Source organism: Talpa occidentalis, unplaced genomic scaffold (genome assembly GCF_014898055.3).
Source record: "Talpa occidentalis isolate TD23 unplaced genomic scaffold, MPIMG_talOcc4v2.1 talOcc4.7, whole genome shotgun sequence".
Lineage (NCBI taxonomy): Eukaryota > Metazoa > Chordata > Mammalia > Eulipotyphla > Talpidae > Talpa > Talpa occidentalis.
This window is the reverse complement of record NW_023605083.1, coordinates 110,192,595-110,217,226: the sequence shown is the minus strand read 5'-3', so window position 1 is coordinate 110,217,226 and position 24,632 is coordinate 110,192,595. Positions and strand designations below refer to the sequence as shown.

The window sequence follows — 24,632 nt, the reverse complement described above, 5'->3', positions numbered from 1 at the left end:
ACATTTGTGCTGCACTTGCTCCCCTGCCACCCTGATTTAAAGGAGCCTGGTGTCTGTTTTAAACTATTTTTAGCTAAGCTGAGCAAAGACCTGCCGCGGAGGCTGTAACTTACGGCCACTAGGTGACCTGTGCAGTGGCAACAGGAGGCCTCTATACAGGAATCGCCAAGCAAGTGTGGACATGCTCATTCCGAGGACCCCAGCTGGGCACAGTGACTTGGGACAGAGCTGGGGCACGAGCTCCCTCTGCTAGGCCCTGAGTGCACACGTCCTCTGGGAAGGCCAGGGCAACTCCCTGGGATGCCTCCGTGCAGGCTGCTTCTGTACTAACCATGGCCACTTATCAGTGTCTGCTCATTGGTTACTAGTTATGGTCACAATAGTGGCTTATATTTATCGTTCTCAAATGCATTGATCTCTGTGAAGCAATAATAGGAGCATTTAATAATAGTATTGATAACCAGGGACTTCTACTTATTGATCCCTTGGTATGTGTCATGCCCTATGCAAAGTGCTCTGTTATTAATAAGATGGGGAGATGCAAATGTTACTAGGATTTCCGTTTTTCGGATTCACTCATTTTGAGAAATTTTTATTGAGTGCAAGTTCTAGGCACAGGGAATTCTGCAGTGAACAATGCACATTGCAATCTCAGGCCTCGGTGAGGAAGCAGAATCTGTAGGGGTCATGTGAGTTGCTTGGGTGATACAGCCCATGAGGACAAAACTGGAGATTGCTCCCCATCACTGCAGCCACTCTGAGCATCCCTGACCACCACACTTACCAGCCAGGATCTCAGACAAGTCATTTGGTCTCCACTGTATGGTGACTTAACCTAGGTGGGGTAATCACTAAACCGTCCATTTATTCTGCTTGCCTTTCCAGTGGCTGATGGAGAGGGGAGTCCAGGCCTAGCTAGTCACTTATGGAGAGATCATGGCAAGTGGCTTCACTTTGCTGAGCCTCAGATTCCATATTTGTCAGATTGGGATAATACTACCTTGAGGGCAGCTTGGAAGGACTAGAAAAATGTCTACAAAAGGCCTTGGTCAGACTCACATACTTAATCAGTAGTGGTGGTTGTGATGATAATGATGATAACCCCATAAAAAGCAGCAGTCAGGTGGGAAAGGAAGATGGCTCATTCTGGAAGGAAAGTCAGGCAGTAACCCCATCCTGCCTCATTGGACTGGGATTTTGGGAGACTGGGACATGAACTTCAGCCCTGCCCAGCAGTCTGGGGTTTAGGGGAGTGGCAGGGAAGAGTCAATGGCCAAGGCATTATTTAACACCTGGTGTGTCTCCAGCCTTTGCTGAGGCTTCCACCACTGCCAACTTCTTTCCTCATCATAATTTGGTTATGTTCCTTTACAAGCCAATGAAATAAAATAAGTGGGTCCATTATACTTTCTGGCTGGCAGAAAACCAAAGAATGAAGAACCAGAAGGCAAGGCCTCCAGAAGTCTGCACCACAAGTTGTTGGATAGGAATGTTCTCCTTTGAGGGATGGGTTATGGGGGAAGGGGTGGTCCTGAATTGAGGTAGGAAAGAGGCTGGGCTCCAGAGATCCCAGGTGAAGCACATAGGTCCTATCCTCTCCCCATACTTGAACCTCCAAGGCATCCCCAGCCTGTCTGGAAGGTTGCCATCCTGAAGGAAAGGCCAGGTGCACGCAGAGGGCACGGTGTTCCAGGCGCATCAGCAACAGATGACGCTGGGTCTCTGAACATGGGTTCTGTCCTGTCTTCTGCCTTTTGTCTTTTACAGCAGAGCTTCGTGCACAAGTTTCTAGTTTATCAGCCTTAGGAATGAGCTGGGTAGCCAGCTTTGCCATTCTTCAAAGAGACAGGAATGCTGTGTTTTGTAACAAAGATCCAGCAGAGCAGATTCCTGTCTGGCTGCCCGCTGGCTGGTGCTGTCCCCTCCGTGGCAGCTCGTTGATGGGCATTGTGATTGGAAGATCTGATCCAGGACTTTGTCTGGCTTGTGGTTTCTATGGCACTGTTTGCCCTAGATGCTCATATAGCCTGTCTTGTTGGTGGAAATGGCATAACCAAATTTGACTTGGCTCAATGAGCAGAGAGGATGCTGCATGTCTCCAGTTTCATCCTTCAGTCTCTGCATGCTCTTCCCATCTGCTCTCCTGGAGAAATGGAACTTTCACCTAAGCCTTTGCAAAGGGGCTTTTCCAGAGGAAGATGGCTTTGTTTGGCCAGGCCCAGGGACTCTAGACTTGACTTTCTTTTTCCTTTTCCGCCTTACTGTTCTCTCCACCTAAGACCATCACGTCAGCAGATTCTGTCCTCAGGGCCAGGCCCTGGGTGAAAATTGGAAAAGGAGGCCTTTGCAGACTGAGGACAGACCCAAGGCTCCTTTTCTTTACTTAAAACTTGATCTGGTCCTGACTGCCTTGGTGGTAACTGACTAGATCTTTGGTTGGGGGGGGCGAGTGTTGGGGAATCATCTGTACCTACAGAGAGGCTGGTCTGCTGTTGGAGCTGTCCTCCAGAGCCACTCACCCCTGTAGCCATTATTTGTTGAGCTGGGTTCTAATCAAAGGGGATGTGTGTGCTGGGTTCTAATCAAAGGGGCTGAGTGAAAAGGCTCATAGCTGTCCTGGAGCTCATGCTCAACTCCATTCTTTGCACACTCGCTGTGGGGATGATGGTGTGTGTTTCTCCCAACCTGGAAGGCAGAGTCTAGGTCTCATTCTCTGCTGTCTCTGAAAGGCCTGCTTACATTTTTTTCATCTAGTGGGTATCCCATCAAATGTTTTTCATCCTAAGACTCTAAAATGTGTGTTACTTTTATAATCGAATGACACTGAAAATTTATAGTCCAAAGAAAGGAAAACAAACGAAGGTTGGGCAGGGAGAGATTCTGATAATGGTTTCCAGAAAGCCCTGGATTTTCCATGGACCTAAGCTTTCTTTGAAGCAACAGGAATGATGGAGTGGCTGAGAAAGCAACAGGAGCCGCGTGAAGAAAAGGTCAGTCCAGTATGGAGCCTCTGCACCCGTGTGGACATCGTCCTCCATTCTGGGTGTCGCATTACAGGGGGACGCTGCCAAGCTCGAAGGAGATCTGATTGGAGACTAGAGAGATGCAGGAAAAGACTCAATTAAAACTCGAGAAACCAGATGAGGAAGCCAGGCCTTGAAGGACTGCCCCAGAAATGGGTGTGGGACTGGGCACCTGTCTGTCTATAGATGACTGTGTGTGAGGTTGTTAGAGGAAGATTGATCTTGAGGCCTCAAGGTGTCCAGGTCTTTAACAAGCCATCTTTGGGGAGTGATGAGGGGCGGTGTCCCTTTCTCCAGGAATATCCGGTCAGGATAGAATTGATGGGGTGAGATGGGACCAGGGACCAGTGTCTTTCCTGCTCACTCTGGACCACAGGTGGTCTTGATGAAGTGGCCCGAACCATTGCATTTCAAGACCAACCAATAGCATTTTAGGAGGATTCTTCGTGAAATCATGTCTTTAAGCTCTGGTGTCTGATTCTGGCTCAGTGACTAGTTCTTTACTTCCACACTTGCTATGTGCTAGACAGGCAAGGAAAAAAGACGAAATAATAAACACCCAAATCCTTTGAGATAATGGGAGGAGCCCCTGCCTCTTAAAGGTGATTAATAAAGAAAGAAAAGCCTTGCTTGGAGTCGTGCCATAAAGCCAAAGAGAAAACCGGCTGTTACTTAGGTAAACGCATCCTAACGTTGGCTGTGCCGGACCACAGCAGTTAACGGGAGTCAAAGGCCTCTTAATTCATTGGGTCTCTTTTGTGGGTAACCGAGTGTTTCTGCATCTTCTCACTCCATCCCTTCTTTGGTTGGCACCCGTGGCTTCTGTTCACAGCAGACCACTGGGCATACCAGAAGTGTTGCTGATAACATCTCTTTCCTTGCCCCCGCCCCATCACCCTGCCATCCCCGGCAAAGCTTTGGCAAAATCCCCAAGTGTTCAGCACTGCTCCCTCCTCCCCTTACTGAGAAATCCCATTATCTGGGAGAGTGACTGTGAAACCCCAGTCTGTCTGCAGCGGAGCGGTGGGCAACCCTTCCCTCCACCGCGGCCCTGTCCCTTTGTCTGTCTGCAGGGCAAACACGGGTATCTATATATTAAAGCTTTAAGGATCTACAGATCTGACTTCTCTGCTGGTGACAGCCTGAGCTCTTTCCCACCACTTCTGACATGATCTAACGGGTTCACTGTTGTAGGAGGGCTTCTCCAAAGCAAATCAAAGTGCTTGGTTAGGGACGCCGTGAAATGGCGTGGCTTGTTCCGGGCGCCGCTGCAGAGCTGGAGGATCATCTTCAAATTATCCGAGGGACTTGAAGATGGTTCCTGCGTCCTGGCCTCTCTGCTTGAGAGGTGCCAGGGTGCTGGGGGTAGGAATCAACCCCAGCTGTGTTCATTTCGCCAGGAGCTTGGGGCTATTTGGGAACAGAAGGGATGCCCAGGGGATGAGGGCATGGGACGAGAGCAGGGGAGGGTCTCGCCAAGGTAGAGGAGTGACAAATACTTGCTTGTAGCCAAACAAGAGTAAAAAGAAGAGAGACTCTTAATGAGAGCTTTGGGGGCATTTTGTGCTTTCAGTCCTCAGGGGCCAGCAGTGTGGGTTGGTATGATTAGTTGCCTTGCTACTTGGCACCAGACCAATCCCTCTTTTCAATATCAAGTTTCATAAGCGTGGAACAATAACAAATCATTATAAACCCTCCGGGAATGGTGGGTGGGTGGTGGGGGGAGGGGGTTCCCTTCTCTTCGATAAATCCATCTTTTCAGCTCAGGTACATTTTTCCCATTGTAAATGGAGAATGGCAAGGAATGGATTGTGTTTCGGAAACCCGCTGTATTGTTAATCTGTTATTAGGCAACAGTCTTAACACCAGCCTGGGTGCTCAGAGGCCTCATTGTGAGCTCGGGATGGAATTATGCATCATGAATAAAAACCGCTGTCAACATGCATTGGTTTCAAAACATTAGAGCATATGGTATGTGATTATCTGTATTGTCAAGTGCAATAAAGTGAATTTGGATATAATAAAGAATGTAATATTTTAGAAATTTGGTAATAAACTAAGGAAGGGATGACAGCTGAGCTTCCTTAAGGCCCCAGACACAAATAAATTGAAGTTTCTGGTCTCTGCAGCCAAGTGGCAGAACGGCCACAACTCGGTTCTCTGACTTTCCAGTTGAGGACAGCGCTGCTGTCCCAGGTGCCTTGTCTAGGGAACATTGAGCCTCGTGTTTGACGATGGGAAGAGGTGTGAGAACCGGGCCGTGCTTCTTACCTGGCCTGGAGGTGTGTGCCCTGGGCAGCGGGAGAGCCCAGCTCCAGTTGAGGGCAGCATTGTGCCAGGTGTCCATCTAAGCATCCTGAGGACCCCTCCCTATGCGAGCGTCCCCTCTCCACCAGTCTCTAGCTCCTTGCCTATTTAGTCAGCGACGAAGGTATAACTCAAAACACAAGAATCCTGTGCCACTTCTCCTTAAGGGCAGTCATTTTCTGGAACCCTCATCCCATACAGTCAGATGATTAATCAACACAGCAAGTCACTAGAATTAAAACTAGATTTCCAGAGGAACATGAGTGCCTCTGCATCCGATTAGAGCCAGGGACTAATTTTATGCACACTGTCTGGTTTCAACTCTACCACCCTGTGGTATCATTATACCCATTTTATGGATGAGAAAACAGATTCAGACAGATATCACACAGCCAGTCAGTAATGGAAGTGGGGATACAGCTCACATCTAACCCCAAAACCCAGATACCTCCTACTCATAACCTTTTCTACAAACAAGGGAATTCTTTCCAGTCACAACCCACAAATAATAAGCCACATGTGAGATGGCTTCACCACGGGAAACTTAACTGATTAAGTACCTAGAGTCTGGAAGGAATAGTCCAGGGGAAAAAAAAAAATGCAGCCAGGTGACTTCTCTCTGTTCCCACTTGGGCCTGGCAGAGGCTGGTCTGCAGCTATTATTTTTATTTCCCCTTAGCTTTGATCTGTGTATTCTGGCTCTAGCTAAGTGAGGACATTCATCATCACTCTCAAAGTTTATCCTGATCCTGCCTTTATCACCATCTGGGAAGGGCCCCTGTCCAGGCTAAAGTTTACCAATGAATGTGAGGCAGGACCTGTTTGGTTTTTCTGGCTGCTTTCATATTTCTCACCTGGGACGTCACCTTTACCCCTGACTTCTGACTTGCAGAACTTGCCTTCACCCCCCAGCTTCCTGGAAACCCCGTGTGTGGCCTCACTGCCCATGCCTGCCCCTCTCCTTCACCCCGTCCTGCTGTCGCTCTTGCAGCCCTGGCTTCCAGAGCTGGTTTCACACGCTGCCCAGCCAGGCTGTTTCATTGTTAAGCATGAAGAATTGGGAAGTACCACCAATGGGCCAAGCTAAAGCAATTTGGATGGCTAAGAAAAGAGACAATGTTTAGTCCATTTCATGCCTGAATGAATGCCACTGTAATTCCCAGGACAGGGTGGGCAGAGCTGTGACTAAAACCCCTCTGGCCTAGGGATCGTATGACCTGGTTTCCACTGGAGATGGCAGCAAGGTGAATCCAAATCCACCTCCAAATCACATGGGTTTGGCACTAAACAATAGACCTTAACAGAGCCCATCCCACTGCAGTCAGCATTTATTGGTAACTAAATTATTTTCAGCTGGCGGCCCACTCGCTCGAAGCCATATTGGGTACAAAAATCCTTACCTAAAACTACAAACTTGTCCAGTAGATGATAACAGGAGCACGCATTATCTCTTTCAGTCCTCACTCCAGCCCCATGAATTCCTCCTGTTGCTCCTGTTTTGCAGGAGGAGACACAGGGTCAGGGAAGTTAATGGCTTGCTCTGCATACAGCCATGCAGCTCATCCACATGTTCTGGTGCAAGACTCAAACCTTCCCAGTGGTCCATGGGTCTCACTGGTTTGTCAGAAAAGAGTGTATTGCTCTTTCTCTTCCAACCCTTCCACGCCACCCCTTCTGAGTAGCCTGTTCTGCGTGATGTCTGCTCACAATCATTTCCTTTGGGTAAACTAGGCCTTGAGTCGCTGTCTCTTAAGTTTCCCCACTCATCTTCTTAGAACCTGCAGAGGAGCTGGGTGAGGCTGAGCCACAGAGAACGCTTATGCCCTTGCTGTGAATTCCCAGGGTTGCCCACCAACAGCCGCCCCACCCGCTGAAGAGCTGGTGAAATTGAACTGAATGTTCCTAATGATCTGTGAATGTATTAATCCTACTTTCTGTTAATTAACAATATGATAAAACCGGCATTTCGTAAGTCGTCGCTTAACACATGTTTTAGCAATTATGTACTTAGTGGTTTGGATTCAGAATACTAATAGAATAAAATTTTAATGAAGATACAATGCTATGAAACATTTATTGAGAGGAGTTCAGGTATCGCTGCCATTAACAAGTAGGGGACAGAGGTCTCCGTTTGAAGGGTGAATCCCTGGATGTCTTGTAAGCACTCTGCACCAAGCTGGGAGGACCCAGGAGCTCCTGGAATTGGCTGGTTCTTGACTCCCATGAGCATCTCACCCAAAGGCAGTTCTGGAGGGGTTGGCAGGGGTCCATACCAGCTGGCAGTCATTGAAGGCACCAACTCCCACCCTGTCCCTGTTTTTAATAGTCTCTGACTTCAGAACCAGAATTCATGACAGCCATACCTTTTCCTTCTAGAGCAGGAAAAAAAAAATGCACACTCCCTCCAATGTATCTTTAATTTTCAGTTTCTACACATGTACTGCTGTGCTAATATGTCATGTCTATTCTGAGACCTATATAAATAGGAATATAATAGGATACATTTGAAATAAGCCATATTTAGAATTTAATGTTAATAATTAAAATATTTTTAGTGAGAGCCATGTGATTGATTTTTTTTTTCCTTTAATTCTTGATTTAACATGTTGTGACCCAGCTCTAAAGGATGGGTTCTAAGTTTAATTTATTTTGATACTTGGTTAAAACACCTGTCATAACTGAAAAATACACCTCGCGCGATACACGGATCCCAGTGGAAGAAGCACATTCACTGTGCTGACTAAATCATGATACTAATTTTTCAATCCCATCCTCCAATTATGCAAAGGATTTTGTTGAAATTCAGCTTGTAAATTTCCATCTTCCCTGATGTCAATCAGTTTTTCATGCAAACTAATCAAGTGTTGCATTTTTTATAATTTTAACAAATGGGTTCAAAATCCACTGAAATGGTTCATTTTTTTTAAATAAGTTTAAAACCAGTTCTGTTTCAACAGATACAAGCGCTTTTGTAGATGACCCAGTCCTGTCATTTTTCAGCAACAAAATCACAGCAGAAATATTTCCCAGCCGTTTGCTTTTCCAGGTGCTTTCTCTACAACCAACACAGGCTGCTGTTGAAAAGCAGCTTCTTTCTCACTCCCTCGGCTGCCTCTTGTCCCATCTGATCAGAACACATTTTGGGGGTGTGATGTGGCTGGGGAGAAGTAGGTGTCTTGTGAGAGGCAGGGAAGGGTCAGCTTGCCATCTCCTGGTTGTGATTTGTGCTTATAGCATTAAGCTATAATGGGCTTTACGTCCTACCTGGGTTTTTTCTGTCGTGCCCATAGTTTGAGGGTTGCTTTTCTCAGAGCCCAAACACATAATCTGTATGTCCCTTTCTGGGTCACATCTAAACAGCCCGAGGGGCCAGCTATATACGCTTGCAGCAGCAGGTGAGTCAGTGAGGGCCTCTGACCTCACCCCCTTGTAGCATTTCCTCTTCACCCGCCGTGGTCTATAAATACTGCCTAGGAGTGTGTGTCTCTGACACCCAGATGTGTGAGGGCACTCAGACCAGGCAGTCTACATATTAAATGTTAGTGGTGCTAAAATTATTTTTAGATGAAAAGACAAAAATTAGGCATTATATATTTTTCCCCAATGTTTCTTAACTCTAATTTTATATCTGAATCAACTGGAGAGATTTGGAAGCATGCAGATACTGGGGTGCTACCCCAGACTTAATTCTACAGGTAGGACCCTGGCATCCATATTTTAAAATTATTTTCCAAAATGATTCTGAGGTAAGAATCACTGTTGAGAATCACTGTTCTAGATCAGTGCTTCTTAAATTTTAATTTGCATAAATATCACTTGGAGGATATGTTAAAAATGCAGGTTCATGTTCAAGAGGTCTGGGGTGGGCCTGAGACCAAGCATTCCAGCCAGCCCTGGCAGTGTCCATGTGGTGGGTTGGTGGAACATTTGAGGAGCAAGCCTCCAGACGCCACCTCCCCCCAACCCCCATCCCACCCGCCGGAGGGTTGTCTGGTGCGTCAAGAGTGGTTCTTCAGGGGCTCCCTGCGGAGCTGTTGCCCCATCTGGGCTGCTGTGGCTGCTGGTCTCAGCTTCTTGGAGAGATCTGGCCTCCAGGTGTTCAGAATAGTTCCTTTGACAACCAGAAAAACGAAAGTAAAATAGGCCCCCCCACACACATATTGACTAGGCCCAGGTCTCCTGCAGAGACACCTTGGTGAGCAGCCACCTACCCCAGACTCCATGCAGGCTCTCTGTCAGCACGGCCAGCCGGAGTCATGGCGATGCTGGCAGAAGTGACCCTCGGCAGGGGCCCGGGGCGGGCGGCGGGGCTGCGGGCATGCAGCCAGCGCTCTGTCATTTGGGACTGTTCTAAAGCCATGCCTCATAATAAAAGCCATAATTTGTGGCAGCGCTGAAAAGCGGCATCCAAATAGTGGTTTTTGATGGAGTTCTGGAACCTTGTCGGAGGCCAGTTCCCTGAGAACTAGTTGGGGGTAAGAGGGTGGGCATCTGGGGAGGCTGCAGCTTTCCTGGGGGGTTCTCTTGGCACTAGGGTGAGTGGGATGCAGGGCTGCTTCTGGCCCTTCCTGGCATAGCAGGTTTTGTTATCACTGTCCACCCCACCTGCCCTTTGGTTTTCATCTCTCTCCTTTACCTTCCCTCTTCAGAGGGTTCCCAGGGCACCCCCTCAGGAACAGAGGCGCTGACCTTTTTTGTTGGCAGCCAAACTAGAGACTCCCAACCTTGGTGCAAAGGCAGGAGCCGCCGCCAGCGGTCCATCAGTGGTCCAGGCAAGGTCCAGAATGGCCATTGCCTGCTCACCCAGCCTAGGGCTGGACCCCTGCAGGTCAGTACTTTTGTTTTCCACCCTAAAGGGTACACAGTAGTCTTTCTGAGTTAATGAAAATACCCCGGGGATTTATCAAGTGACTTGTTTGCCTGTCCTGAATCTTATTTGTATTGTGGTCTAGATGAAGCACCGTGGACATCTTTTTGTCAAATGAGTTCTCACAAGTGAGGCCCAAGGCAGAGGTTGGAACAGGGGAGAAGCCATAAAAGTGTCCTCTGCTTGGTGGAAGAGTGTAGTGTTTTCAGCACTCTTGTTTGCTGGCAGACGATGTAGGTTTTCTTATTATTTCTGTCTCATCTTGGAGGAAGCTGAAGGTCAGGCTGGTTGAATGACCGGCTGAGTCACACAGCCAGTTCTTGCTGGAACCAGAGTTTGAGCCCAAATCTACCTGCAAAGTTCAAGCCCGATCCTATTTCCACCCTAAGAGTAGACAAACTCCCTCTTACCATGCAGGATGCAAAATGCATGGGTTGGATTAGAGAATGTGTGAGTAAAGGTGACAGATTTGACACCTACTCTCCGGGGGGTACCAACCCAAATACCCACCTCTGAAGGGAGATGCCTCCATCTGGTGCCCCATCTACCCTGAGCCCAGAAAGCCTCTGCATTTTAGACTTGAAGGACACACTCCTGCCTGTAGAGTCCGCCGAAGCCGCCCCAGGCTCTGGTTTCCAGAGCAGACGCAGAAGCAGTGCGTCCTCGTGCCCTTGCTCCAGCTGCGTGCACGACCTCAGCCGCCTCTGCCCGCTGGGCGCGCGCTGCAGTCCTGGCACCTTCTGCCGGGGTCCTGATCCCAGCCAGTTGTCTAGCGATTTAATTTGGTGAATTTACCACTGCGTCCCAGAGTTTATATTGGCACTTAACAGCAGTAATATGTGTCTCTCTCGCCAAGAACTGACTATTTTCCCGACCAAGATGGAACACCACGCACAAAAAAATAGGTTTGTGAACTAATCTGCTGCCCTGACAAGTGTCATTCACAGAATCACTGCTATGGAGCGCACTCGGAATGAAATGAGGTTGGGGTTTTCTGGCGTGGATCACAGGTGCTTTTTCCCCCTCGGTTAACAAGAGTCTGGGATGAGACACCCTTTCCCTGAAGCTGCAGGCACTTTCAAATCACACTATCAGTATTCATGGCAGATTTCTCTCTTAGAAAAATGGTTTGGGGATGGTTAGAGCGTTCTCTCTCTCTGTCTGTCTCTCTCAATCCAGTTCTCTTCTCAGAATCTCTTCCACTCCTATTCTCTCCACTCTCCCCATTTCTAACATCTTCCTTTCTGGGTGCTTTTTTCCAGATCTCCCCCCCTGCCCCTTCCCCACACACACACATTGTAAAGCTCTCTATACATATAATTTCAGATTCAGTCAATAAAAAAAAAAACTCTCCCACCCCCACTGGAAAAAGTTATATCTCTCATACTGCCTGAATGCCTGTTTGGAATTCATTTGATCTGGGTAACTCACCAGTACTGCTGGGGGTGGAAGCTCAAGATCAGCTATTTACACTTTAGTATGAACAGGCTTCTGCTTCTTTCCTGAGCCCAGGAGAAAGAAGCTTCATTTTGCCCTGTTCTCCTCTTCCCTTGGATGAAGGCCACCCACGGGGCTGAGAGACCCAGCTCTCTCGCAGAGCTTTCTTAAACAGCTTTAGTTTCTGGTGGTGGATATGGCCGGGGTGACATCTGAAGAGGTATGAACTTACACCTCTGAATCATACACTGCATTTTAAACTATGTTCCCTCATAAAAAAAAAAAAAACAAAAAACCTAAAAAAAGCAGCTTTGGTTTCCCCATTCATGTGAGAGGTGCCAAGATTTTCATCCCTGTGGAAATTTCTGTGTTCCTTTGTACCAAGTGGTCTCTACTCAGCTCTCCCTGAACTGGGAAACGGAGCAGAGCTAGACTTGTGGGCACACAGTCACCAGAGAGATAGTTAAAATGCAGGCTCCTGGGCCACACACACACAGCCCACATGGGGGGGGGGGGGCGCAGGGAGGGTAGAGAGCTGGGGTGGGGGCATTCCCCATCAGAAGACCAATGCAGGGCTGCAACGGGAAGCACTGGTTTAGGAGCACACTTTGCTCTCACCCTCCAACTTGGCTTATGGTCTTGGGGCCTTCTTAAACGGTCCTGAGGTCACAATGGCCATATGAAAAAATTACTTGAAACTAAAGCTGTAATAACACACTTGCTGGTTCACAGCTGGCATCTGAGTTCTAGAAGGTTGATGCTCACATTTCAAGGTCAGGTGTTGGCTAGCACATCCTCAGGCTGAACGGGAAAGAAAGTCGCCTTTCCATTTGAGAAATTGGCACCTCTCTGGCAAATGCCGCCAACATAGCTTAATATTAATTTAGGGAATTCAGTCTTCTGCATTTCCTCCCCACTAGATTGGAAATCTGATAGTGCCATTTCTGTTATCTGATTCCCCACACACCTGAGATCGCTCCCCTCCCCATACACAGCTTCCCCCAACCGAGCCCCCAAAGGTGGCTGGAGAGGCGCAGGTGTGAGCTGGCTCACCAAGTCACTTCCCCCTCCTGATTAAGTGTTGTGTGGGAATACAGGAGACCCGTGTCGATTCGCACCGATCTATGCCTTGCCTGCATGTGAGCCACTTGTAATTCCCCACAGCCCCAGTCAGCTCTGCAAGGCAGAAAGAAATATGACCAGGCAAGTTGAGAAAATAAATTAAACTAAGTGTCAACTTTTCTTGTTTCTCTTCTCATTATTAAGAGATGGAATGGGGCTCGTTTATCAAGCAGGGGGAGAAATTAATTGACACGGCTTTAATATCATGATGTCTGGCGTGTCTGGTCACATTCCTTCATTTTTTGGAAAGGCATTTTATTATAGTTTACAGCAACCAGCTGCCAAACTACTGGTGTAAACGAGGAAGCAGGTGCATGAGTGATGCCATCATGGGAAGGACTGCAGGGCCACCTTGAAGGGGACATGGCAGGGAAGAAAGCCTGGGCCAGAAAGTGCCCCGAAAAGAGGCAGCTCATTGGCTCAGGGTCAGGGAGGAGGAAGGGCATGGGGGAAGAGAGAGGGCCTGCTAAGAGGAGGCTATCTGCAGACCCCTCAATCCATCATAAGCTTGTTTGCCGGCCATGGGGAAGGTGGCTGCAGCATCTGCCTCTGACTGCCTCCTGGCCCACTAGTCTTTGTTCTGACCAGCCCGGGGGCTGAGCCTGGTGTCCATCACAGGTCACTGTGCCTGTCCTTGTTCTCTGTTCTTTATAAGCCCAGAGACTGTTTCTCTGTATCCCTCTGGGCAGCTGGCCCTCATTCGAAAGGCCCTTTGCTGCAAGAGGTCTCTGGCATCGTGCTTGGTCACCAGGCCCATTGGAGGCAGGTCATGCCTGGGGTCTGCGAATGTCCGGAGAAGTCACCCGCCCTGTGCCCACTCTAGGTTAGAGTGGCTTAGGAGCTCGGTACCCTAGTTATTGTTCGTCATAAAAGTCATCTTTGTTTATCACTGAACAACCCACAGCATCCCCTTAGCTGCCTTTATGTGGAAGATACATGAGGCAGCAGGGAAGCTGGTGTTTAACAGCAATGGATGTCTTTCTGCACACCTGCCTGGCCCTCCTTCTGCTGGGTCATCCAGATGCTGGGCTGCTTGCTCATTTGGTGAGGTTCTTGCAGAGAAATGAGCTAGGATTTTAGAGCCAAGCAGCAGGGCAGGTTTAGAATCCCAGAGATACTGGGTTCAGAAGATCCCACCTTCTTTTGAACAAAGCAGGTGGAAGGGTGTGCTGGAGAGAACCTAGGCCCCCATTTGGGCCTCAATTCTTCATCTGTAAAGTGGGAACAATGGGGAAGGCTGAGTTTAGGTTAAGGTGGAGTTAAAGAATGGCTGCTCAATAGAGATGAAGCTTTTTCTAAGATTATTATTAGGGTGTGGACTGACAACTGCCCAGGGGACACCAGGCGCTACAGAGAACTGCAGGGATCCCACCACTAGCAAGGTGGGAAGTGGCATGAAAGCAGCCAGAGCAGAAGTGGAACTCCTTCCCCTGCCTTGCCTGAAACCTGAAATCTGAAGATTCTCAGGGAAGTTTGATGGATGCTCAGGTGGGGCTTTCCTCGTGTCCAGGTAATGTGCAGTGAGTGCCCCAAAGTGGCCATCAATAATCAGAAGCATCTTGTTTCTTTTGGAAAGACACCTGTGTGGTTTTCTTACAACAGATCAATCTTCTGAGTTATATTTTTTTAGAGCAAACCTAGCATGTAAAAACACACATACACACCCCCCCATGCATCTGAATGTACTACCCATCTTTGCTCTTCTCAGTGGATGGAACAGACCTTTTATGGCCAGATGTTTCTAGGCAGATGAACCCGATTTGCTAAACCTGCTGTAGACCATAGAGGTGACCCAGAGATGTTCCAAGTTAATGAGGGGCTGATGGGCACACAGCTAAGTGGGGGCTGGCTCTGTAGCGAAGCAAGCAGACCAGTCACCTCGCGCCTGGCCCATCACCCTCGCTGAGCCATAAGGCCTTCAAATCTACCTGTGCTGACCCAAGGGCGTCCCTGACAACCTGCTCCAGAGAAGCAAGGTGGGGGCAATGAAAGGGGGCTTGGAGCAGGACTTGCAGGTTCAGCTCCTGCTGTGGCTTCATGGCCACATGTCACCATGAATGGGTCACTTAACTGTGCAGGGCATCTGAGCTCGTGACAATGGCAGAGCCTGCCCTGCCTCTCACAGGCTTGCTGTGGTGACTGAGTAGGAAGATGTATGACAAGCATTTTGAAACCAGAAAGTACTCCTCACACCCAAACCTGAGGAACTCACATTCACAGATCCACCGCTTCCCCCAATGCTGGGTTATTATGGAGAGAGGGATGTTGCGTGAGTTATAAATAGATTTGCGTACACATACCTTAAATTCCTTATGGGATACTCAGAATAACTTTGACAACCTAGGGGTTTTTTCCTTCCTCGTTTTTTCCCCATTAACCAAGTATGTTAACTGCTGGCTTGCGTTGATTTTTTTTTTTTTTTTTAACCGACAATGCAGTAGACCTGTGTGATTGCTTATGAGTGTTCAGTGACCTGTATGATAAGAAAAGAACATTTTGAGACTATGAGGAGGCTGTTCCCGTCTTGCCCTTCCTGACCTGAAAAAAATTCTTTGTAAGTCAACTGCCCCATGTTCCTCAGTGACGGTGCTTGGAGCAGGTCATTGTAATTTTGATGTCTCTTGTTTTCAAATTCCTATTCTCTTCTGGGCTTGCATATGTGTGTTTTATATAGCTTTGTATTTTTCAGATGAATATTCAGTTTTGTGCATTTGAATAAAAGAGGGGAAAAGGTTTGACTGTTATATGCTTATCTCTTAAATAGAGCTTACTTGTTAGTTTCCAATAATAGCTTCATTCAGGAGAATGCTGTAAAATTTCATTTTTCAATGCTCCCTGTCAACGGCTACCCTATTTGTCTTTTTTAAATCCCTGTTGGGGACTTAGCTTTCCCACCACCGTTTTTGTCCCAGTTTTGCTAGCTCCTAGAGCCCCTCAGAAGCACAGGGTGCAGTTAAGATGGGGGCTCCATGAGAGGCTGGTCAGGTGCCATTTGGCCAATGGCAGGTGAGAAGGGTTCCTTTGGTGAACTTGTCTCTTGTGTCCCGAGTTCTGGGCCTTTTTCACGCTCCGACCCCAGTTGTCAGTCCCATGAGCTCCTCTCTGTTCTGGGTGGTATCTTGAGGGACTTTAAATACCTGGGGAAGGCTTCTCTGGGTCTGGGCTGGTGTCTCAGGGCCAAGGGAAATGAGAAGCTGAAGAGGGAGTGTGGCTCAAAGTTCTTGCCCACCCTCCCCAGCCCTGACCCTCTCCCTTCCCGCAGCCAACACCACACTGGGTCCTTCCTGTTTCTTTTAGAAACCAAGAGAGGTGAGGGAACTCTTCAGGGGTACACAGCTCATATACCTTTGCTCTGGAGTGTGGAGCCAGCTTTTTCACCTGGCTGTTCCACCTCTGATGGACTTACCTGAGACTGTATTTCTCATTCTCTGTGGAATTCTTTTTTGGACAAATGACAGGGAATCATCAGTCCTTTCTGCCTCTTCTCAGGAAGGCATAGCCTTTCCGAGTCTCCTGTAGAATGTATACACCCAGCAGACTGCTCAAAAAACAATGCCTTGAAAACATCATGCTAAGTGAAATAAACCAGATACAAAAGGACAAATACTGTGAGATTCCACTTCGAGGAGGTACCTAGAATAGGCAAATTCACAGAGACAGAAAGTAGGGAAATGGGGGGAAAGTTCTGGAAATGTGTGTGGGTGATGGCTGCCAGCACTGTGAATGTGCTTCATGCCCTGAATTGCACCCAATTAAAATGGCAAATTTTATAGGATATATATTTTACCTAATAAAAAAATTAACTACAAAAAAGAAAAGGACTTTGAGACCAAGAAGGATTTGTCCCTCCCAAATTTCTGACCTTAAGTGTTTTGTCCTTCAGTCCTCAGTTTCATTTAGTGAGGGGGTTGTTTGCCAGTGAGTTACTAATTTATTATAAATGATAATGCACCTGTGAGATAAAAATGATTATATGTTAAGGAATAACATTTATTGATAATTAAGTGTTTCATTGCTTCTTTGCTTTCTCCAAATGGAATAAATAAATATTTTAGACATAATCAAGTTTGTTTTTCTCTGTTCAGGCCAAACAGACAGGGATGTTGAAACAATATAGATCTTTAAAATCCTGCAAATGAGTCTTGACATTGCTGAATTGTTATGCATCCAAGATTCACAGGCTTGAATCCAGGCCATCTCCTTTGATCAGGAAAATCATTTTTGTGATACTTGGATTTTGAGTCCTGTGGGGTTAGGGAAGAGACCAGCAGGGAGACTAGCAGAGTCAGAATTGGAGATGATGCTGAGTCCTGCCCCCACCCTTCCGGTGCAGCAGTCTGCATTCTAATTCCTGTCTCCTGGCTCCCTCACGTTCTGGCTGTCTCTGAGCCACAGCACCAAGTGGGAAATTGGGGCAACCATGAGTCCTGAATGGTGCTGGGTCAGGAGTTCACACAGCGATTTGCACAGCTGACCCGGAAGGAGTGGGTCACATTGGAAAGGCCAATTCCGGGCCCCAGACCCCTGTGGCGACTTGACTGACTGGGCCCTGTTCCAGGATGGAGGGCGTGCGTGGGTGGGTGCATCCATGTGTGCATGCGTGAGCTCAGCAGCAGGATGGTTTTCTGAGGGCTGTCCTCTTTGATTTGTGGAGTGGTGCCCTGGCCTGGCACTGATTTTCATGCTCTTTCCCGATGGTGCAAATGGGTCTGCACCACTGTCAGCACTCTCCTGTCTTCTATCCAAAGCACATGCTTGGCCCGGCTGGGGAACTTGTGGGAACCACCCCCCTTGGGTGGCTCTGCTGTGCATCGGTTTCCAGTGGCTGCCATAGAAAATGGCCGGCAACTGCGTAACATACAGCAACAGAAATGTGTTTTCTCACAGTCTGGAGACCAGAAGTCCAAAATCAAAGTGTGGGCAGGGCCGTGTTCCTGCTGACAGTGTAGAGACAATCTTTCCCGGCCTCCTCCAGCCTCATGTGAACTTGCCCCTCAGTGAATCTCTCTCTCTCTCTCTCTCTCTCTCTCTCTCTCTCTCTCTCTCTCTCTCTCTCTCTCTCTCTCTCTCTCTCTCTCTTAGGAGAGCACCTGTTGCTGGAGGTAGGGCCTACCCTAAGTCCAAATGATTTCTTGACATCCCTAACTTTACATTTTCAAAAATCCTTTTTTGAAATAGGGCCATGTTCCTAAGTCCCAGGGACAGTTCTTTTTGGTGGCCACTGTTCAACCCTTTATGCTAATCCTAATTAGCAGTGAGGTCTCCCCTGAGGACTGGCCCATCCTGGCTTATTTAGGTATTCACATGTTGCCTAGTCCAGGCCAGAGGGATGAACTTCAGAGAGAAATGAGACCTGAGTGACCCATAAGCTAGAAATGAGGGCTGTGAGAGGGATGCAGTCTGCAAAGGGGTGAGGCTGTCCTTGAGTGGGGACCTCTGTATTGTGCCTTTTAGAGAGCAAATTGCTTGATGCTCCATCCCCCACGATGCCTGACACTGGTTGGAGCCAGAAGAGAGGGTCCAGTCAGTCTTTTTGAGGCAGGTGGTAATAATGCAGATGGATTAATGCTCGGAGGAGCAGAAAGAGTTCATTCAGTCATTCAGCTATTGTCAGCTACCAGCCACTTGGCACTCTAGTTAAGATCCCCTGCTTCCTGGGACCCAGATTGAATGAGGTCAGGCCCTGTCCTTATCCCTGAAATCAGTGCTTGTGATTCCTGCATCCTCCACCGTGCTGCCCCTCCAGCCCCTGGGCGCTTTTTGTGGGGCCTGCATCTTAATCCCTACTTGAAGAGGGGCTGCTAGGATCTGCTCTAGAGGGTGGGCAGGAAGGAGGGGATTAATCAAATCCATGCAAAGGCCCTGCCTGGGTGAGAAGTTTAACTGGTGGTTTTCAGGCCCCTTTGAAGGAGGGTATGGGCAGGCAGCACACCAGAGCCCAAAGAGCAGTCGTTGGAGACACATCTGGTTATGGCTTTCCTCTTACTGCACATAATAAATGGGTCCAAGGGCCAAAGAGGAGATGCCCAAACAGAACCCAGGGATGGCGGTATAGCACTCTCCATGGGACCTGGCTTTGGGGGCGGGCGGTTGTAAAAACTTGGTGAAAGGTGTTTAGTCGCGTCTCTTCCAAACAAAACATCACTGTCTGAACCAGGTTTCTCCAGGATGACGCTGGGAGAAACTGGGCAACTTTGAGCACCTGCAGCAAATCCTCGTGTACCCCTAATGGTGCTTTTGACCTTCACCCTCAGTGTCTATAATAGACCAGGAAGTGCAGGCAGAGAGCATCGGTCAATATTTGATGTGGGGCTAAATTATATACCATCATAAAGATCATGATTGTCATTTATGTGCTGGTCCTAACCCTCTGTTTTACTGCAAATTGAGAAAAAGTAGTCTTTTTCAATTCCTTTCCCGAGGAATCTTCTAGACCCAGCAGGAGCTATGACCTAGGGGCTCCATGTATCTCAGAAAAGGGTGGTGTCACAGTTGGAGACAGAAAGGTCTTAAGTCTCTCCGTCCCTCGCAGAGAGCCTCGCAAATCTGGATGTGGGCTGTGAATGGAATGTGGGACCCATCATCCAGTCTCACCATCTCAATTTGCAGGTGCAGAGAGGGAAAGGGGCTTCCAGGGATGACACATAAGTTAGTGCCAAGTCAGAACTGGAACCCAGGTTTGCTGCCTCCCCGCCAGGGTGTCTGCACCCACCGCGCATGTCCCTCCTGGTGTTAGGGTTGGCATACAATTGCATTTCATCTGAGGTAGGGTGCCATTCCATGAATGGGCCCATGTGTGACAGCGGGGCTCACCCAGGGGGTGGTCACAGCTGGGGCAGCATGCTGGAAGCCCTGTCGGGGGCAAGAGGAGAAGAAAGAGAGGGGCAGGAGGGTCGCAGAGGAACTCAGGATGCTGAGCAGCGGTCGGCTGCCAAAATCCTTCAGTGCGGCTTGTCTAGCAAAGCCGGTCTCCAGCCGAGTAAATACAGTGGATAGCTGATGGGCTGACAGCAGGCATCAAACAGTCTTAAACTGCCCCAAATCCACAGTGCTTTTGAAGCAGCAGTAGAAAAAGGATGCCTGCGCAGAACAGAGGCCCGAAACTTTTAATAGTTTCTTCCATGCCTCAGGATGTCCTGATGAGGTATTAGAGGAAGTAATTCAGGAAGAAAAGGACAAATAACAGCCTCTGTCTGGAGGCCGACCAGAGGGCTGGCCGTTTCATTGCAGAAAGGGCGAGTGTGGCCCTGTGGGGAGCCCTCACACTCTGGGTAGCCCACCCACCCGCCTCCTGCAGGGAGCCCCAGGCTCTGACCCTGGTAAATAACAGACAAGTAAGTTGTTTGCTTCAGGGGTGAAATCACTAGCTTTTCCTCACTGTGGGAAGGGTGCCCCGAACAAATTAGAAGCCATTTCTTCCATCAGGAGGCCCTTCCCAGGATCAGGATCCGCCCCGACCCTCAGATCTGGAGCCTGTCACCTCTGCAGGACATCAGAGAAAGCAGGCAGGTGTCCAAAGCCAAACTCACCTCTCCATTCTCTCTTTTTTCCCTTTCTCCTTTAGGGTTTGGCTTTGTCACTTTTGAGAATGAAGACGTTGTGGAGAAAGTCTGTGAGATTCATTTCCATGAAATCAATAATAAAATGGTAAGTCTAGGTAGAGGATCACGCCAAAACGTGATGCTTCCCTCCATAATACACACCTTTGGCAGGCAGGCCACTCCGCCTTCATGCTGATGGTGGGGGGGTAAGCATGGGGACCAGACTCAGGAGTTCAGACCTATGAACGGCAGGAAGTTGACAAACTTTTTCTGTCAAGGGCCAAATAGTAAATATTTTTAGCTTTGCAGATCATTATATAACTGTCGCAACTACTTAACTCTGCTGTTGTAGCATCCATAGACTAAATAGTTTTGGTTTTTTTTTAATGCCTTTTTAAAATGTATAAACCATTCTTAACACTCAGGCTGGACAAAAGCATACAGGAGTCCAGGCTTGGCCTGCAAGTAGTTAGATTGCTGACCTCTGACTTCGCATATGAATGCACTTGCTGTTTGGTTTGGCTTTTTAAGAGGTAGATTCTAGATAGGAAGTTTACCACCCAAATTATCTCTTTGGATCCTACTGGGTAATTAACACTATACCCTTATGATCACCTGACTGGTTTTACTCTTATGTTCGGCTGCTTCTGTCCCCCGCTATGGCTCGAAGTTCCTTTTCTTAGCAGGGCACCCTCATCCCTGAGGGAGGTTGGATCCTTGAAAGTTTGGGGAGCCAGGTAGGCCACCCAGAGAAATGGCCACCAGAGGGCGCCATACCATGTGCAGAAGGTGCACACTGATGCTCAGCATATCAAATGCCTTTCTTCAAATTGAGTAGGTGGGTGGCAAACCTCTTATTGGTTCCAGAAAGATGGGAGCTCGGCAAGTTCCTGGGGCCCTCAGCAGGTCCTTTGGAGCCCAAATATTTTGGTTGGCCAGCAGAGCTTCCAGCCCCTTAGAGAAGAGAGAGGACAAATTTGTGTTTCAATCATAGCTGTAACTTCGATATTTTCTTCCTTTAGTCAAAGCGTTCCTTGCTTCTGAAACATGCATTCAGATATGCATTGTGTATTGGTCTGATATGTGTTCACCGACTTTAAATTCAATAATAGAGCTTTTAGTGTGGATAAGATCAAAGCAATCTGCTTAGCATGTGGTGCTACAGGCCTGATTCAATATTTGACTTGCTAATTTTTTCCCAGGGCACTAAAATAATATTGTTCATATTGTTCCTAGCCATCATATGCATCTGAAATGAAAATATTGTTTCTTTGCATACTATAGGTTGGAGGCATTAAAATGGTACAGAGGAGATAAGTGTGTAGAAATAACAGATCCCCTCATAGGCTCTCTCTGCTCTCCCCCCCACACACCACAACGTTGGTGCGTTTCAGTTGGTGCTTTTCTCTTTTAGTAAATTACCACTTGCTATTTCTGAAACTAGTGAGATGGGGCTTTAAAGGATGTTTGTCCTAGTCAGGGCATGCCATTGATGGACCCCGCCTGGGCAGCTGAGAGCACCACTATCCTGCCAGGCCTTAGTGGTGCATCGGGAAGGCCCCAGTAGACTGGCAAGAGACCACGCTGTGTGCTGCCTGGATTCACTGTTGATAAGTTTTGAGACAAGTCTGAGATACAAGTGGAAAAGACTTCATTCTCCTCATGGTTCCTATGGGGCAACTGAGGCCTGGGATATGCCCCGGTGCTACCCACACAGTGATTGAAGGTCTCGAGCTTATTGACTGCCAGATGAATTATAGGGTCTGTTGTTTGAGCCTGGGGGTGGGAGAGTGAGTCCCAGATGGCCCCAGGGGCAATCAGAAGGTAGCGTGGCAGCCCTGGGAAAAAATGCTGGACCAGTGTCTCAAAGCCAGGGAGGGAGGTGTGCAGCCGTTGTCCCCACTTGTGTCCCATTTGTTGCCTTATCCACCCACGTGGAGGCTAAGCCTGGAAGGTACAGGTAGCCGTGTTCATGGTATGAGGTTTTCTGTTTTATTTTGAATCTGGGCCTGATATTTGTTCTTTAAGAGAATAAGCAAACGTGGAAATAGACAGGAGGAAGAAGTAAGGGTGTATGGGTAGGCTCACAGACTGGGGGTATCACTCAGGTGCCCAGTCCAGCCCCACCAGTTAGAAGCTCTTGGGGGAATTTAGAGGACACTGGGTCACACTGAGCTCCAGAAAAACCAGGCCTGTAGGGGCCACTTTGTGGGGTTCCCACAGCCTAGAGGAGACCCCGCAAACAAAGACTTGGCTCAGGGCCTGCCCAGGGCCAGGTGTGATAGACTCTGTCGTTATCCCCATCACCATCATCACCAAAAGGACCTCAGTGAGCCCACTCCTCTGAAGAAGGAAGGAGTTTAAAGTGTAATGGTGGAGGAGCCTGAATCCCTAGTTGCTTTAGATTCTGTGATGCCGGTTTCTACTTCCAAAGCCCAAAGGAAAGGAAATGAATTTAAACTGTGTGCTATGGGCAGAATTCAAATGAGAGATCCGGAAGGACTGAGTGCTCAGACAGCCCAGCGGGAGCATGGACAGTTGTAGAAGGTCAGGAGGACTGTTGTAAGCGAAACCATGCTGTAGAACTGAAGACCCGTCTCCTGTCCTGGTCAATGGGCAGCAAGGCGCAGGTGGCCGCACCACCTCCCACCCCACCCCACCCTATTGGGGAGCTACTGTTTTCTCATAGTCACAGATAAGAAAGGTCTCCCACTTGGTTAGCCCCAGATAGGACTTGATCCCTGATCCAGTGCCCTTGTGCCTGGCACTCAGTGGCTCCTGGATAAATCATTGTGGAATGAGTAAGGGATTAGGGGAGGGACCATGTGGCAGCCACACCATCGCTCCCAAAGCCATTTCCTATCTAATTTGGTTGGTGACTCTTCTGGGCATTTTGAAAAATGAGTACCCTTCTCCGCCGTCTGGAGAGCCAGAAGCAGAGCGGAGCTGCTGCCTCCCCTCCGGAGCAGGACTGCGGTGGTCAGGAAGGCAGGTCCCAGGAACTCCGCCCCTCCCCCACAGGCCCTGCCTTGAGAGGTGGGGGGGGGGAGGTGCACAAAAAGGCCCCATGTGGTGCTTTCCACATCTGTGAGTGCCAGCTACATGTGGTGGGCGCCACACCTCTCTCCTCTGACCAGCACACGTTGTCCAGTGTAGGTACTAATTATCTCCTCCATCTTACTGATGTGCAAGATGGGGCAGAGGGAAGGTGAAGCAGCTTGCCCAGGGTCATTGGCAGCAAGTGGTGGCACCAGATTCAAGCCCAGAGCTCACAGCTGTACCCAGAACATTATTTCCCCTCCAACAGACAGGAACTTTGAAGGTCACCTAGCTGGGCTGCCAGCTGACCACCCCCTCCCAAGTCAGCCAGCATGTGGCCCATGAGGTCCCATGTTCTCCTAGGTGAGGGCAGAGTGGATAGATTCGCTCAGGGACCAGACACCCGACTGGGGTCAGGGGCCAGGCATGGGTGTAAGGGGTCCCTGCTGGCCATGGCTCTCCAGGCAGGTGAGCCCCTGGCCCACACCCAAGCTCAGGGCCGAACTCACCATTGCTGAGCCTCAGTCCCTTCCTCCTTGGCACAGGCCAGCACAGATGTTGCTCTTTATCAGTAAACACACACACAAAAGCACATGTGGAGCCACCTGGTGACCCTCCCGAGAGGGGCTCCGCTCTGGCCACTCGGCTAGCCCCAGTGCGGGCACAGCTAATAATGCCTCCCACTGCGCGCCCCTGATTGAAGCAGCCCCCGAGCAGCAGGGACACCTGCTTGATTAGTCGCCAGCACAGCCTCCCGGCGAGCGAGACAGCCGCAGGGAGGGAGGCTGGAGTGACAAAGACCTGCTCCCGCTTCCTGGGAGGCCTGGCTCGTCCCCACCTCAAACGGGTGGGGAGGCTACCCCTGCCAGCAGGGGAGAATGTGGGCCATTAGAAAATGCCCCCCCACCCCATTCAGCAGGAAGAAATGGGCTTTTCTGGGGCCCTCTGCACTGGTGCTTCGCATGCAGGCCACCTCCCTTTGTCCTTAAGTGGAGGTGCGTGTCCTGTTTTACAGGCGGGGATGCTGGAGCTCAGCAGTGAAGGGGCTTGCACTGCCCACGGCTCGGAGAGGCAGATCCATATTTGAAAACTGGTGCTCGGACTTGAACCCTGTATTCTTCCATTTTATCATTTAAGAAAACCTGATGGTTGAAAAAAATGAATTTATTCGACTTGTGAAATATCACGAAGCATTTTATTTGCCTTATACAGGATTACACTACGATCCTTTAAATGGTCGTTATTCATTTTGGGGGGGATCTGAGTTGTGGAAATTATTGAGCAATTTGGAAGCTT

The 24,632-nt window shown here is 48.8% G+C and overlaps 1 protein-coding gene across 5 annotated transcripts in view; it reads left to right on the top strand.

Annotated features, from left to right (window-relative positions):
• The window catches only part of MSI2 (musashi RNA binding protein 2), a 468,006-nt gene that overhangs the window by 379,229 nt on the left and 64,145 nt on the right, over window positions 1–24,632 (top strand). For all 5 annotated transcript variants that reach the window (XM_054688818.1, XM_054688817.1, XM_037495200.2 and 2 more), the window contains one exon: window positions 20,321–20,403. In XM_054688818.1, coding sequence (XP_054544793.1) covers window positions 20,321–20,403 — 83 coding nt within the window. The remainder of the gene's footprint in view (window positions 1–20,320; window positions 20,404–24,632) is intronic.